General features: G+C 35.5%; 1 protein-coding gene across 1 annotated transcript in view; it reads right to left on the bottom strand.

Annotated features, from left to right (window-relative positions):
* Window positions 1-15,707, bottom strand: part of FBXO8 (F-box protein 8) — a 37,211-nt gene that overhangs the window by 20,587 nt on the left and 917 nt on the right. The window contains exon 2 of the mRNA XM_068553940.1: window positions 1,873-2,209. Coding sequence (XP_068410041.1) covers window positions 1,873-2,201 — 329 coding nt within the window. The 5' untranslated portion in view covers window positions 2,202-2,209. The remainder of the gene's footprint in view (window positions 1-1,872; window positions 2,210-15,707) is intronic.

Genomic DNA, 15,707 nt, shown 5'->3' with positions numbered 1-15,707 from the left:
CTGACTCCAAGGAGCTTACTCCTGAGTTTGCAGTCTTAACCAAGAGTTTAAACAGAATTAAGCAACTATGTGCTCTATTGCGAAATATAACTGAATTGGTGGAAGGAGGAAGGTTGCTGGGCAGAGGGAGAAATTGTAATGCTATAACTTCAATACTTAAATGAAAAGTTGCAACATTAAGCTTAGCAGTTTTTAAGATACTGCTTTCAAAACGCTGTTTGTTTACTATCACAGCTATATATGATTGTTTACAAAATCTGTAACACTTAAAATGCTAATGGTTCATACCTCAAAACACACTGTTTCTAGACACTGGTATACCTGTTTCCAACTCTGTTTGAGGCATTAGCTCCTGGTTGTTATTTGAAAGCTAACGTTTCATCTTATTACAATGCCTGGAAATTCCGGATGTATACCATATTTTCACTTTCTGATATTCATCATTGATTTCTGGCTCAAACTTCCCTCTTTTCTCACACACACAGCTTACAAGAAAACAAGAAGGTTACCATCTCAGCCTGTAACATCAAAATTTCTGAGGATAGTGGGTAAAATATCTAATTTTATATGGGAATATCTTCTTAATAGTTAATTTATATCCTTGCATTATTTTTACCATCCAAATGAAATCACTGATCTCATAACAATGAGTTTAGTAACTTGTTTAGAAAATTATCACTATTTTAGCAGTCTCTTTAATCTAGTACCATGCTTTTGATTTTATTACTAAGCTGCGTGAAAGCAACAGAACCTCTCAACATCCAAATTAAAAAAACAAAAAACTAAGCTAGCCTTTAATTTATCACTAAGAAAAAAAAAAAAAAATCCAAGCGTCAGATATATAGGCATAATTATGTGGTTAACACTAAAGGAAGCATTTCTTTTAAATATGAACAATCCAAATTTAAATCCCAAATGAAAACTACATTCTGATTGAGTTCATATAAGCACAAAAATAAACTCTTCTACAAAGTTCAAATATAGGATCATAAATTAAGTTTGATGGGAATACTAAAGTGTAGAAAAGAGGTTATAAATAAAAGTGAGCCAGTTTTAAAGTACTTTACTTTCCTCTTACACTGAACAATTAAAAATTAATAACTATACTTTAAACAGTACTAATAGAATTTCCTCTCACTTCCACAGTAACTTCATTATGACAAGACAAGGGAAGAATAACAAGACGATATTGATGAGTTTTAGTTATTTGAAGGTTGAGAAATGAACTACAGAATTAATACTATAATTCTGTAGTATCGGGAAGCCTGAGTTAAAAATGCCGTTGTTGGTAATACATTTTTACTAAAGTTTGGCTATTTAGATAATTGATTCTCTCCATAGATTTTCATTGAAAAAAATGGTTTTAAAGTCTCAGAAAACTTGTTTTTAGACATGTTTTACTCTGTTCAGAAGTTTCATTTTAAAATAATGAGACTTAAATAAACTTTGGTAAAGAATGCTAGAAAACCCAGGATTCAATGATTCTTTCATTTTCATGACTCATGTATACTATCTATTAAGGAGTAACTTAGGTTCCATAGATTCTATTGCACCAAAAGTTCTTAGATTTATAGCTTAAATTTAAACTGGTAAAAGAGCTGCTGAAATTTCTACAGTCTACTTTCACTTCAGCAAGTAGAGTATCTCTTTGCTTTCTAATATTTGCCTAATTCATTGAACAAATAGTGGTTAGAAAATATAAAAAGTAGATGAAATATTCACCAGGTAAAGTTTATGCTAACAAGCAGCACCAAACCCCCCCCCAAACAAACAAACAAACAAACAAACAAACACAAAAAGCAAAAAACCCACAGCCTGTAGGCAAGATTCTACTTAGAGCTATCTGGATCAAACACGGTGGGCTGAACTTACCCTTGCCAGAGAAGCTCGTCATTGGCCAGGTCCTGCCAAACACAGGAAGCTAAGCAGAGATCAGTTGCATTCAGGTAGGACAAGATGGTAAGGCTTAGCTCGGGAGGCAGCATTTCCAAATTAATGAACCCTTCCTGTTCTTTCGATTTCCTTGTCTTCAAAAGATGATATATATCAATGCCCCCTTGGACTTGTTTGCGATGACTGGTGTTGGCAATGCTGCTGGCAGCCAAGCTCCTGCCCTGCTCTCTGCTGAGGTAGCCTTGCTCACTGTAGCCTTGCTGCTGTAGCTGCTGGTTTCTGGCCACTCTCCACAGCCCCTGACCCATCTGCGAGCCTGGGAGAAAGCCAGAATGGAGTAAGAAGGCGACATTAGAAAAGTAATCCACCTTTCCCTGCGGTACAACAAGTCTACATGAAGCATTCATTTATCAGAATTAACACTGCTCATTAAAGCATATTAAATGGAGTAGGAAATTACGAATAGTTGGAACACAGTAAGTATGAAACTTGGATGGAGAACTATTTAGTTTGATTATCACCTTTATCTCAGTTTGCTAACCATTTTTAAAGTCCACAGGTGACATAATCATTTTTCACAAGGTAGGATTTAAAAGTTACTGACGTCTTAAAGACTCTTACAAATTATAATTATGTGGACTTACGGGCCAGTATTAAATACAACTCTGATCAGAGCACAGGACTTCACTTAAAAGACCTGTACACCCTGCTTTTTATCACAACCCAGGCTAAGCTAAGCTAGGCCCTTTTAACCAAATTCCCAGATGCATAACAGCTGTGAAACAGGCTTTTCGTTTAATTCTTGCCAGTCTGCTCTTAAGTTGTAGGCTGTAATAAAATGTAACATAGGCCCTGAAGTCTAATTCAGAAACCTTATAAATTAGACACGTAGGACTCTATGATAAAGAGCTCAGTAGTGACTATTTGGTTCTGTTGCTGCTTTAAATACAAATCATAATTTAGACTAATTTTCCAGTTCTTCTCCAGGAGCCCTATGGACTCCTCAGAGGTACCTGGGAGAAGGCAGGAGAAGGGATGCGAGTGCTCTAGTCTCTTCTCTCTCCACTTGACCTCCAACCAAGGTAGCTCTACATTTATCTCTTACAGTATCAGACTTCCTCATATACAAATATTTAGAAGACTATTGGCCTAGACTTTCTATGTCACTTGGTTTTGCAAATAAGTAGCTTTTCCTGGGCAAATAAATTCACTGAGAAAAATGAAATCAGGAAGAGCTTTTAACTAACACAAATAATTATTTTCATGATCTCTTTTACAAACAAAATATTCTTGTTTTAAAAGCCCAAGTTGACTACTGGGACGTGCGTGTTTTAAAAATTTGGGGGAAGAAATGGATTTTTGTTCAAAATCATTAAAATAAATTTCATAGCGTGACCTAACCTTAAAATACGGTATTGTTTTAATTGGCTGCTTACAATAAGGAGTAATAATCAAAAAATTAAAAAGCAACCCCTCCCCAAGCCCACTGGTGACCAGAAATTCTGAAAATTATTAGGAATAATTTGAAAATTGAGTAGAATTTCAAAGAATGTCACAGATTATTTTTTCAGTATTTAAAAAGGCATGTATATTTATTGAATTATTGTCTATTAGTTGGATAATGGCCACTGTAACAGGCTACTTGTTGATTAAAACAGAAAAACCAGTCCAGGATAATTTTTCACTCTTTGTCCTTACTGTGAACTGCTTGGAAATCCAAAAGCTTAAGCTATAAAGAGATACGGGAGGGAGGATACAGAGAGAAGGAACATATTAATACTTTTTCAATGTGGGGAAATTTGTTTTTGCAAAGAAACCACAAAAGGTAGTAACTTTTCCTCCCTACGACACATACTACCATAATGGTAGCAGTTCCTGAAGTAGTGGTTAAGCTATTAATAATTAAATTCTTATTTTCTATTAGAATGATTGAAATCCCAAACTGACAACACCAAATGCTGGCAAGGACGTGTGAATTCAAAATGGTACAGTCACTTTGGAAGACAGTTTGACAGTTTCTTACAAAAATAAACATACTTTTACCATATGGTCCAGCATTTATGCTCCTTGGTATCTACCCAAATAAGTTGGGAACTCATGTCCACACAAAAACCTGCACACAAACCTGCAGCTTTAGTCATAATTACCAAAACTTATAAGCAACCAAGCTGTCCTTCAGCAGGTGAATGGATAATTTACTGTGGTACATCCAGACAATGGAATGTTTAGTGCTAGAAAGAAATAAGCTATCAAGCCATGAAAAGATATGGAAGAAACTTAAATGCATATTACTAAGTGAAAGCAGCTGATCTGAAAATGCTATGTAATATGTGATTCCAATTATAAGACATTCTAGAAAAGGCAAAACTACAGACAGTAAATTAACACAGAAAAAAATACAGAATATCAACAAAAATTTGTAAGGAGCTATAAGTTTCCTTAATGTTTAAATATGCTATGTCACGTTACAACATAAGTACAACTTAATTTTGACACAAAAGACTCATAAACATTTTAAAATTTTTATCATAGCCATTTCTCTGTTTATCTTAGCAAGAAAATATCTAGAAATTGAACTGATTGCTAAGCTCATCCAGTATATCTGTTGTCATTTTAGATAATTATATTTATTCTTCTCTTTTGCATTTGCAGCACTAAAGGTAAATAATCAAACATGGTGACTGTGATGTCTGAAGCCTCAAGATTTAGGGCATTTAACATCAATTTTGTATGTACTTTCCCTACAACATCTTTCTAGTGGCATATGGTTAGGCAGCTGTTATTACTCTCAGGGATGTTGCTAGGTAACACAGAACCAGGGTGATTTCCCTAGGCTCTGGACTTTAATGGGGATCACTTAAATAGAGCACTGGATAAAGTGATTCGGAAAGCATCCAGCAGGTAGAAAAGAGGTTAAGCCAACAGCTGGTTCTTAGGATTAAAAAAAGTTGATGGGGAGGGTGGAGGTTTGAGGCTCATCTACACGTGATTCAGACAAAGAAAACTGCATTCTCTATTCTTCCACTGCTAAATAATACTGCAAATTACCCTTGTGGGATGTCTTTTTCCCTTTAAAGCAGTTCTTGATACGGAGCAAGAACACAGTATGATAAATCACTTGAGAAGGATTGCTATCATATATTTATCCTTTGGAGAAAGGAAAGCATGTCTACAGTGTTCCACCCCACTCCCAGTCTTCCTTAGGGTAATAGTGGTGTGGAATGTGGGTAGAACTGTCAGAAAAGTGATAAAACTCTCAAAAAGACATGAGATCCACTACAGAAGTTGTGAAGCGAGTCACGGAGGGAGCATAGTGCTGTGGACTCTGAAGTTGAACAGACTTGAGTTCAAGTCCTGACTTCACTGATGAGGGAATTTACTTGACTAGTCTAAGCTTTGCTTTCCTCATATGTAAGGTGATAATTTGCACATAATATAGTGGTAATACACATAGCTCAGAGGGCTGTTGTATTAAATATTACATATAAAGTGCACTTCACAGCTAATAATAAAATGTTAGCTCACTTGTTTTGACAAAACCATATTTTCATAGAGTGAAAATGATGAGCATTTCAGTAAAACTTATTGAATGATTCTTCAATTATCACATAAAAAAACAAATCCATGAGTGAGTCTACACTGATGATCACTAAATATTACATAAAGAAAGGAAAGCTCTTCCTTATAGTAAAATTCTGAATAATGAGTTAGAAAAATCATCATTTAACTACCATCGTAGAAAAACTAATTCTTAAGGCAAGAATTATCAGTGGGTGCTGAATCTGGAGTTTGCTAAAGAATGGAAGATTTACAGAGTCTCAAAGTACCTCCCCACATATATTACTCATTAATTACAAAAAGAAATTAAGAAATCAGACAATATTTAACCAAGTGTTCAAACTTAACATTTACCAATAAGAGACAAATGGACATACATGCCTCTCTGGACATGACACCCTGAGAAGGATATAACAATTATACAGTACTCCGGCCAAAAATGTATAACATTTATCTAATCATGAGGAATATCAGAGAAACCCAAGAGTCTATAAATAATCTTTTTTTTTCCTTCAAAATTGCCAATGCTGTGAAGATAAAGAAAGGAATCATTCCAGATTAAAGGAGACTGAAAAGCATGACGTCTAAATGCAGTGTGTGGACTGGATCTTACAGTGAAAAGAAAGTGCTAGAAAGGACATTATTGGGATAACTGAAAAACTAGACATACGGGCTGTAGATTGGATAAAAATACTTATCTGAATGTCAACTTTTCTGAATTTGATAACTGTACAGCGGTTTTGTCAGAGTATATTCTTGTTCTTTAGGAAAAACACTGAATTATTAAGGCATAATGTATATGACTTAGTCTCAAATGGTTCAGAAAAACAGAAACATCTGTCTCTATACAGAGAGAATGTTAACGCAATGTTGCAAAATGTTTAAAATTGGTGAATCTGGGTAAAAGGTACACACCAGTTGTTTTTATCAATAGTACAACCTTTCTGTAAACAGAAATCTCCTGATTGAGGAATCCAAGCACGTGAAATTTGAAAATAACTGAGTTTGATGTGCACTAAGTATAAGAATTACAGCCCTACGAGCTTAGCGTCTTACAGACTGAAAACCATCACTAAGGAGATAAATGCTCAGCATCACAGTTTAAGAGTAGTAGGAGACCCCTGTCAAGGCAAACATCAAAATACTAAGAATTATCCTTGCCAGTTGTGATAGAAAATTTTCTTTTAAAGGCTGAAGAAGTATTTTTAAAGAAAGCAGGGGAAAAAAAATACCCCTTTAACTTTGCGTGTGCAGATTTAAGGCTTGGAATTCCTGGCTGTGTTCCCTCCTTTCATACATAATATTATGTGCACAGTATTTTTAACATAATATTTAATAATATAAATATTAAACCATAATATTGTTTTTGTACTCTAAACCACAACTTATTTAGTACTTACTCTATGCTAAGCACTGTGGAAGTTTTAATACATTATCTCATTTTTGTCCTCAAAACAACCTTCATAGGTAGATAGTATTCTAATTTTATAGCTGAAGAAATAGTGACTCAGAGAGATTAAGCAACTTTGCTCAAGATCTCAGAGCTGGCAAATGGAAAACTTAGGATTCCATCTCAGGTCTGTCTGAGTCCAAAGCTTAGTCTTAACCACCAAACCTTATGCCCAGAACTGGCAAAGACGATCCACCACCTGCTTCTTCATCACTAGCTCTCATCTCTTCTCCCTCTGTCACTGCTTATTACCTCCACGCTGCTCCCAGCTGCAGCCTCTCTTTAGGCTACTGTTCTTGTGGAAAGCACATACACTTTGATGTGAAAAAAGTTCAAACTCCCACACAGAATCTGTTTAGCTTATAGTCTGTGGTACTCATTTTCCTCACCAGATAAACAGTGAATAAGTCTTATCCCATGGAACTTAGAGGGGTTAAGAGAACCTAAGCCATAGGGAATTTATCATAACAGGTGGTTTTGTAGTCACCACTCAGTCCCCTTTAAATGATGACTCTTATTTATTTTGGTTCTCCCACTTCAGAGTGCACCTGATTATTCTGGACCTAATGATCTGAGTAGTTATAATCGTGGTTCCAAATTCCATTAATTGAGGATCTGTGAATTTGGAGATGCCATTTACCTTTGCTAGGAGAAAAAAATAACAACTAGTAAATATATAAAGTTAGAAGAAACTAACTTTGCTTAGACTGACACTCTTAGCTTGGCAAATAAGGCCAAGTATTTAGTTATCAGTCAGTGATAACAGAGATACCTTTTTGGCAGGTAAGTACTACCATCACCTTTAATCACTATAGACATGTTTCTAGAAATGAAAACGTTAAGGCTTCATGGGAAGATTCAACATATTAAGAGTCCTTATGGCGGTATCACAAAATAAATCGATTAATAAGAAAGTTCTACTCTAGATCTTTAAGACATCGTCACATCCCCAGGAACTTGAATTATAAAGAGCTTTATGGATAGACTGTCAATTTCTTGGATCTTTGAAATCAATGTTACAACTGTTGAGATCTATATTTTTAAAGCATATTTCTTGATTATAAAATACGAATTAGGGGCTTCCCTGGTGGCGCAGTGGTTAAGAATCTGCCTGCCAATGCAGGGGACGTGGGTTCGAGCCCTGGTCTGGGAAGATCCCACATGCCGCGGAGCAACTAAGGCTGCGCGCCACAACTACTGAGACTGCGCTCTAGAGCCCACGAGCCGCAACTACTGAGCCTGCGTGCCACAACTACTGAAGCCCGCGCGCCTAGAGCCTGTGCTCCGCAACAAGAGAAGCCACCACAATGAGAAGCCCGCGCACCACAACAAAGAGTAGCCCCCACTCGCCGCAACTAGAGAAAGCCCACGCACAGCAACAAAGACCCAATGCAGCCAAAGATAAATAATAAATAAATTAATTAATTAAAAAAATAAAAATAAAATAAAATACGAATTACTCAAACATATGTTCCTTAAGATGACAATAATTTTGGAACTCACCTATCATACTGTGCTTTATTATTGTTTATTAAAAGCAATAAAAATTTACAAATATATACAGGTAGTCCTTGCCTTGTACAGTACCAGGCTAACTACTGGATGACAGTTCCATGGGACTGTGCGCAGCAAGGCCACAGTCCTAACACTCATGCATTTCAGTTTACATGGTACTGTGCAGAGTAAGCACTGCCTGTAAGTACTGAGATGGGGGACTGATTCAACACAATAGGCTACATGGAAAAATCCAATGCCAAACACAGTGCCTCAGACCTACAAAGCACTCAGTAAATATTTGTTGACTACAAGACTGGATGAATGGTAAACAATAAGAAAAACTGAATTAGATGAACCTCGACCTAAATTTCACATCTTTCAAAAAATCATCAGAATGGATCATAGACTTAAATGTAAAGCATAAAAGAATAAAACTTTTAGAAAAATACGGAGAAGGAAATCTTAGGGATCTATGTCTAGGCGAAGAGAGTTCATCAAAAGTACAATCCATAAAAGTAAAAGTTGATAAAGTCGACCTCATCAATATTAAAACTTTTGCTCTTTGAAAGCCCATGTGAAGAAGACAAAAACACAAGCTACAGACTGAGAGAAAATATTTCCAAACCACATATCTGACAAAGGACTAGTATCGAGAATATATAAACAATTTTCGAACTCAACAGCAAAAAAATCAAACAATTCAATTAAAAAATGAATATAATATTTATAATAGCCAGGACATGGAAGCAACCTAAATGTCCATCAACAGATGAATGGATAAAGAAGATGTGGCACATATATACAATGAAATATTACTCAGCCATACAAAGAAACGAAATTGAGTTATTTGTAGTGAGGTGGATGGCCCTAGAGTCTGTCATACAGAGTAAAGTAAGTCAGGAAGAGAAAAACAAATACCATATGCTAACACATATATATGGAATCTAAAAAAAAAAATGGTTCTGAAGAACCTAGGGGCAGGACAGGAATAAAGATGAAGACATAGAGAATGGACTTGAGGACACGGGTTGCGGGGGGGAAGGGTAAGCTGGGACGAAGTAAGAGAGTGGATGGACTTATATATACTACCAAATGTAAAATAGATAGTGGGAAGCACCCGCATAGCACAGGGAGATGAGCTCTGTGCTTTGTGTCCACCTAGAGGGGTGGGATAGGGAGGGTGGGAGGGAGATGCAAGAGGGAGGAGATATGCGGATATATGTATACGTATAGCTGATTCACTTTGTTATAAAGCAGAAACTAACACACCGTTGTAAAGCAATTATACCCCAATAAAGATGTTAAAAAAGAAAAAATGAACATAAGACATGAACAGATATTTCGCCAAAGAGGACATACAAATGGTATACAATCACATGATAGACGTTCAGCATCATTACCCAGGAGGGAGGTGGGTGTAGTTATAAAAGGGCAGCACCAGGGATCCCGGTGATGTTTGAACGGTTCAGTGTCTTGACTGTGGTGCTGGATATGTGAATCTGCACAGAATCTCATACACACAGATACACATTTGAGCAAAAATAAGCTGGGGAATTCTGAATAAGATAGGTGCAATGTATTAATGTCAATATCCTGGTTGTGCTAGTATATAATGGTTATGCAATATGTCACTGCCTAGGGAAACCAGGCAAAGTGTACAAGAGATCTCTTGGTATATTTCTTGCAACTGCATGTGTATCTACAATTAACTGGAAAAAAAAAAAAAGGACAGAGTATTGTACACCTAAAATGGGTGAATTTTACGGTATGTAAATGATACCACAATATAGTTCTTCAAAGAACTAGAGACTCTAATAAACACTCTAAAGAGGGTGACCAAGGACACAGCAAGTCTAGTGTCTATGACAAATAGTTAACTATTTTAGGTTTAAGGATATCCAACTAATTATTAAAAATCTATGACCTACGAATCATCTCTGACTTCGTGGAATGTACTGTATAGATTAAAAGAACACAGAATCAAGGAATACGAATCCTTAAGGATACAGATCTATAATAATGTTCTGACTCTTTACCTAGGAAGTATCAATAATTGAGTAACGGTATAAATGCAAAAGGACTGATGTGTGCCTGTTACTTGGTCTAATAAAACAAAACCCAGCATAAATGCAAAATACGTTAAACAAAATTGGTTTAACTACTCATTAAAAATCAAAGTACATAAACGAATGTGATTTAATTTGGATTGCTTCAATTCCAATTTTATAATATTTCTGATTTGTGGGAATAATGATCTAATTTGGTAAAAATATTTTAAAAATCAGTAAGTTGTTTAATCTCCTTACTACTTAGATATCCTTGTTTCTATGAAAATAACAGCGACAATAATAATAGTACTTTTTTTACACATTGACCGGATAATTTAGAAGTCTGTTTTTTTTAATCTAAGTATTTAGGCCTTTTGGTTTTTAAAATTAATATCTAGCTTTATTATGCTGAGACTAGAGAATGTGGGCTCTATGATGTGTGCTTGAGAGAAATGTGTAGGTTTTCTTGACACTGCTACTTTGGAGACTGAATTTAAAGTTGGAGTTCCAGTTATGCCATATGCTGTATGACCTTAGATATTTCAAACGAGGTTTCTGATCTTCGGTTACCTACAAAATAGGGGAAATCACTCCTATCTATTTTACAGGATTGCTATGAGCCTTAACTGAGATAACATATATAAAAGCATCTTTTAACTGGCAAAGCAGTACGTACGCCTTGACTCATTTCCTTTTTTCTAATGCAAAAATCTGAGAAACAGCTATATTTTTCTGACATATTTTGGATGTACTTTTCTCATTTTTTAAAAAAGAAATACAGTGGTAGTCTAAACAAATCTGTTGTAACATAACACAAAGGCACTTCCACTTAGGACGCAGCATAGATTAGATTAACTACCAAGAACTCTATCAAGTTAATTATTAACGTTTACGAGAACAATACTTTTCTGTTACTGTAATGTCTTGTTCTCTTTTCAAGAGTAGAGTATTTCCACAAAAGAATGATAGAGATTACTTTACTAATACCTGTTGGTATATCTAATATAAAATTATCTTTGAAATATATTAAGCAGCTTTAATCAAAACATCCCTATGTAACAAGTTAAACATCAAATAAAGTACTATTCTAAAAGAACACACTGTACCACTGCTTTTAGCAATTTTATGGCACTAAGCATTCAAATAGCACATGCTGTGGAAACAAATATATGTAATAAAGAATGGATTATGCACCATTTAGATGGATGGATGACACGCAGTGGAAGATGGGAAGAACACAAAGCAGCCTGGAGGCCTCAGGAAAGCATTCTGCTTTAGACACTTTTGTTTGAAGCAAACGAGATTCCATAAAGTCTCTTCCTGAGCAAGCAGTGTTAAATCGCGGGTTTGTGATGAGTGACATGAATGAGCTACTTTAAATACTCATTATAAATGGTTAGTTTTCTTCAATATTTCTTAAGTGTCTAAATAGTGGGGTTTACAAATAAGAAATTTCCTATCTCAGATAAAGATCTAAAATGTGTACCAAAAGGGTCATCTCTAACATGCAAATTCTACTGCCTTAAAGATGAGGAAATTCACTCATTTATATCTTCTTGGAGATTTTCAATTTTTTTCCAATGAGAAAGTAACAACTAGATTTTTGGTTACTTTAGGTTTTAAAAATCTTTTTAAGTGTTCTCATGTGATATTACTCAAAGGCATAAGAACATGGGAGATTCTGTGAGAAAATATTTTATACATTTATAACCAAATTGGCAGCCCAACATTTACTTCTCTACTTCCAAAAGAGCAGACCACCAAAGTAGTTTAGAACAGACTGAGTAGAGAGGAAAAAAAGAAAAGAAAAAAACCTGATAACCAATCACACTTCTAACACTGAAAGGCAACAACTGTAGAGAAATGAAGGAAGGGTAAGTCCACAAGGAGGTCTTTTTCAGGAGAAAAGGGAAATAGCTAAGTACTAAGAGGTCACAGGGTACATTAAACACATAAAAAAACAAAACAAACAAACAAACAAAAAAACCAGTCATTAAATTTAAAGATCTGGTCCTGCAAGAGCAGTTTTTGCTACTAAAAAGCATACCATTTGTAGGTTTTTTTTTTAACTCAAAAAAGATTTACAATATTACTTTGTTTTCTGAAGGTTTTTTTCCTGTTCTTTAATTTGATTCTGTAATGAGTGTTACCCAATGGCATCTAAACAAATGTAAACATTAAGATGTCATTTAAAATGTAACCAAAAAGCAGAGAATTGGGGGCTTATTTCATTTCACTTATTTCTTCAGCTTCTTTTGCAAGAGATGTTCCACTGTCTGTTTTAACTTTCAAATAAAATAAATTTATTAAATTTCTCACTGGCATTATTTTTAATTACACTGATTCTTTAACTGCACTCTTTACTCAACCCAACTGCAGTCAGCAGTGGTCATGGCAGCACATCCCAACCCACCTCCTCAGGGCACACCACACTCCATGTCCACTGACTGCAAGGCCGTTCCTATGAGAGTTGTGGAATTAAAAAACAAAACGATGTGTTTATTAATGCCACTAAACTGTACACTTAAAAATGGCTAAGATGGTAAATTTCATGTTATGCATATTTCACCATAATAAAAAAAAATGGGGAAAAAAAACCAAAACAAAAACTGTAATTCTCACTGAATTGCTTTTACACAAATAAGACAAGGTACTAACATAAAATAAATATTGACAGCAGCCAATAGGAAAGTCAGAAGTGAGATGAGAAAACATCTAACAATGAAAACAGACTGACACAAAACATGCGCTTGATTCAGGCTCCTTCAACTAGTTGTGAGTAGAGGGCACAATACTCAAAGCCTCACTTTCCTCACTGGTAAAAAGCGGGTTTTGAACTTGATGATCCCCAAGTTCTCTTTTTGCTATAAAATTCTATGATCTTATAAAAATGAGAAAATCCTAAAAAATTAAAATAAAAGGAAGAGGTGATGGAGATGGACGTGTGTGTGCCTGTGTATGTGTATTTAGCATCTGTCCTTTCCATCTCTTTCCCCCCAGGCCCATGACTTCTACAAATCACTGCTCAGGATGAGCAGATAGGGGCTCTCCAAGCGTGGCTCACTTGCTAAAATCTTGTTCCTTCTTTCAAATAGCTTATGAAATCCCCTGCAATCTGTTCTTGCAGAATACACAAACTGCTGATCACAGAGCTAAACTCCCAAACAGCCTAAACTTGAAAGCAAATATCTTTTCTCATCTCTATCTACATCACAAAAGCACTTGCCCTAAATAGAATATAAACTCATTCAAGTTTCACTGGAGAATCTATGTCAATAAATGTCAGAAAAACAAAACCACGCGAAAAAAATAAAGAAATGGGGAACATAAATTTCTAGAAGTGGATGTATCTCATTAAAGTTGTTTTAAAACAGTAAGCAAAATAGTTCAATGGAAATGCAACATGAGTTAGATGTATAATTCATAGACTTCATGTTAATGATTTTGACACATTATCATAGGTCAGCCAATGGATTAGCCTCAGTTTCCAAATCTGAATCAAAATGTAGGAAAAAAAGAGAGTTGTATCAATACATAGCAGTTGGTTAAGTAATGAACGATAAAATCATAAATTTGAATGACTAATTTCAATGCTTTGTGATCAAAGAAAAGGTAATTTCTTGGTAATTCATGTTTTTATATTGTGAAATAAGGAAAATAACTATCTTTTAATTTATGCAATTCTAAGCACAATAAACACACATTCCCTATTAAACTGATAGTAAGTGTAATAAATTACAAGGCATGGTTTAGCTTATCTAGTTATTACCATAAGATATCTTGTGAATGAAGTATTTCGATTGTGTTATTTTAGCAAGCACCTGTTTAAAATCTGGCAGACATCTAAGGGGCCAAAACTAAATTTAGCAGACATCTAAGGGCCCAAAACTACACTAGTTAATTGGCTGTAACCTACTATAAATGAACTATGTTAACCTGATAGGGAGTACCTATTTAAAAGCCAAATCTACAATTTGAGGATTGACACAGTCCGGCTGGCGTTAAGCACCTGAGGTATAAAAGATGACAACATCTTTCAAACCTGGAAGAAGCATAGGCAATTTTACAGTGGGTCAAGGCCAAAACAGTGTCACAATAAACCCTGAAGCCCGTACTTTTCATTTCCAATAAGCTCATTTGGTTCACTGACAAAAGCTGTGCTGGTGATGTGCGTCAGCACATCAGGTACCTGACAGAAGGTGGTACCTGGCATCTAATAATGCTTAAAAACAAACACACAAACACATTTCTGTTCTCAGACAGGCCTCTCCCATCCCTGTGTGCTCTCATACCAACATAGAGACTGCCACATTCTGTCTACACTAGAAAGGCTTACCTCTAGTCTTTCCTAACTTCTTTCCACCTTAAAAGCTATCTTTGTTCATGTTTATTTTGAAACCATTTCAACCATATAAAATGGCAATGGGTAAGGAATACACAGTCTCCAGTTGTGATATGCTCTGTTCACGTACACCTTAAAAACACAAACCTTCCTCTCGCACATGTCATTCCTCAAGCAAAGCTTTCTAAGAAAAATAATAAGCCTCTCTTCAGGTATTTAGTAGAAAAAAAAGACACCCCCCCCCCCCAGAAAAAAAAAAACTTTCCAAGAAAGAAAATGCTTGTATAAGTTTGTCTACTTCATTACAATCAGGCATATTTTTGCTCAGTTATTTCTATCTATTAACTCCTAAAAGTTATCAGCCAGGGTATCTGTGTTAGGCCACCTCTAAGATGGCTCCCATAGACCCTTGCGTTTTGAGATTCACGCCCTTGTGTAATCCTCTCCACAGTGACTGAGTTGGATTTATTGACTCCTATCAACAGAATATGGCAGTAGTGATGGGATGCCACTTCTGAGATTAGCTTACAGAAGACTAGAGAGAGTCTTGGGTGCTCTCTCTTGGATTGCTCACTTGAGCGAAAGTCAGCTGCCATACTGTATACAGTATCTCAGACAAACTGTCAAGGTAACTGGATAAAAATGGCGAGTTTCCTACTCAACCTGAAAAGAGAATAAAATTTATTCTTAATTCTGATATCTGCTCAAGTTTGTGAACCATTGTCTTAGGGGGTAAAAATCCTCCCTATCCCAGAAATATGGTCACCAGCTGCAACATTAAGAAAAAATATGGAAAGCTGAAATGGAAAACGTAAATTAGCTTCACTTTGCAGTAATAAAGGTCATAATATAAGGCTATGGAAATACCTGGGATCCTCGAAAATGAAGATTCCACTTGTTAAAAGAAGTAGATTCAATT

Source organism: Eschrichtius robustus, chromosome 10 (genome assembly GCF_028021215.1).
Source record: "Eschrichtius robustus isolate mEscRob2 chromosome 10, mEscRob2.pri, whole genome shotgun sequence".
In the NCBI taxonomy this organism is placed as follows: domain Eukaryota; kingdom Metazoa; phylum Chordata; class Mammalia; order Artiodactyla; family Eschrichtiidae; genus Eschrichtius; species Eschrichtius robustus.
The sequence above is the reverse complement of the archived record's forward strand: the minus strand, read 5'-3'. Positions and strand labels throughout refer to the sequence as shown.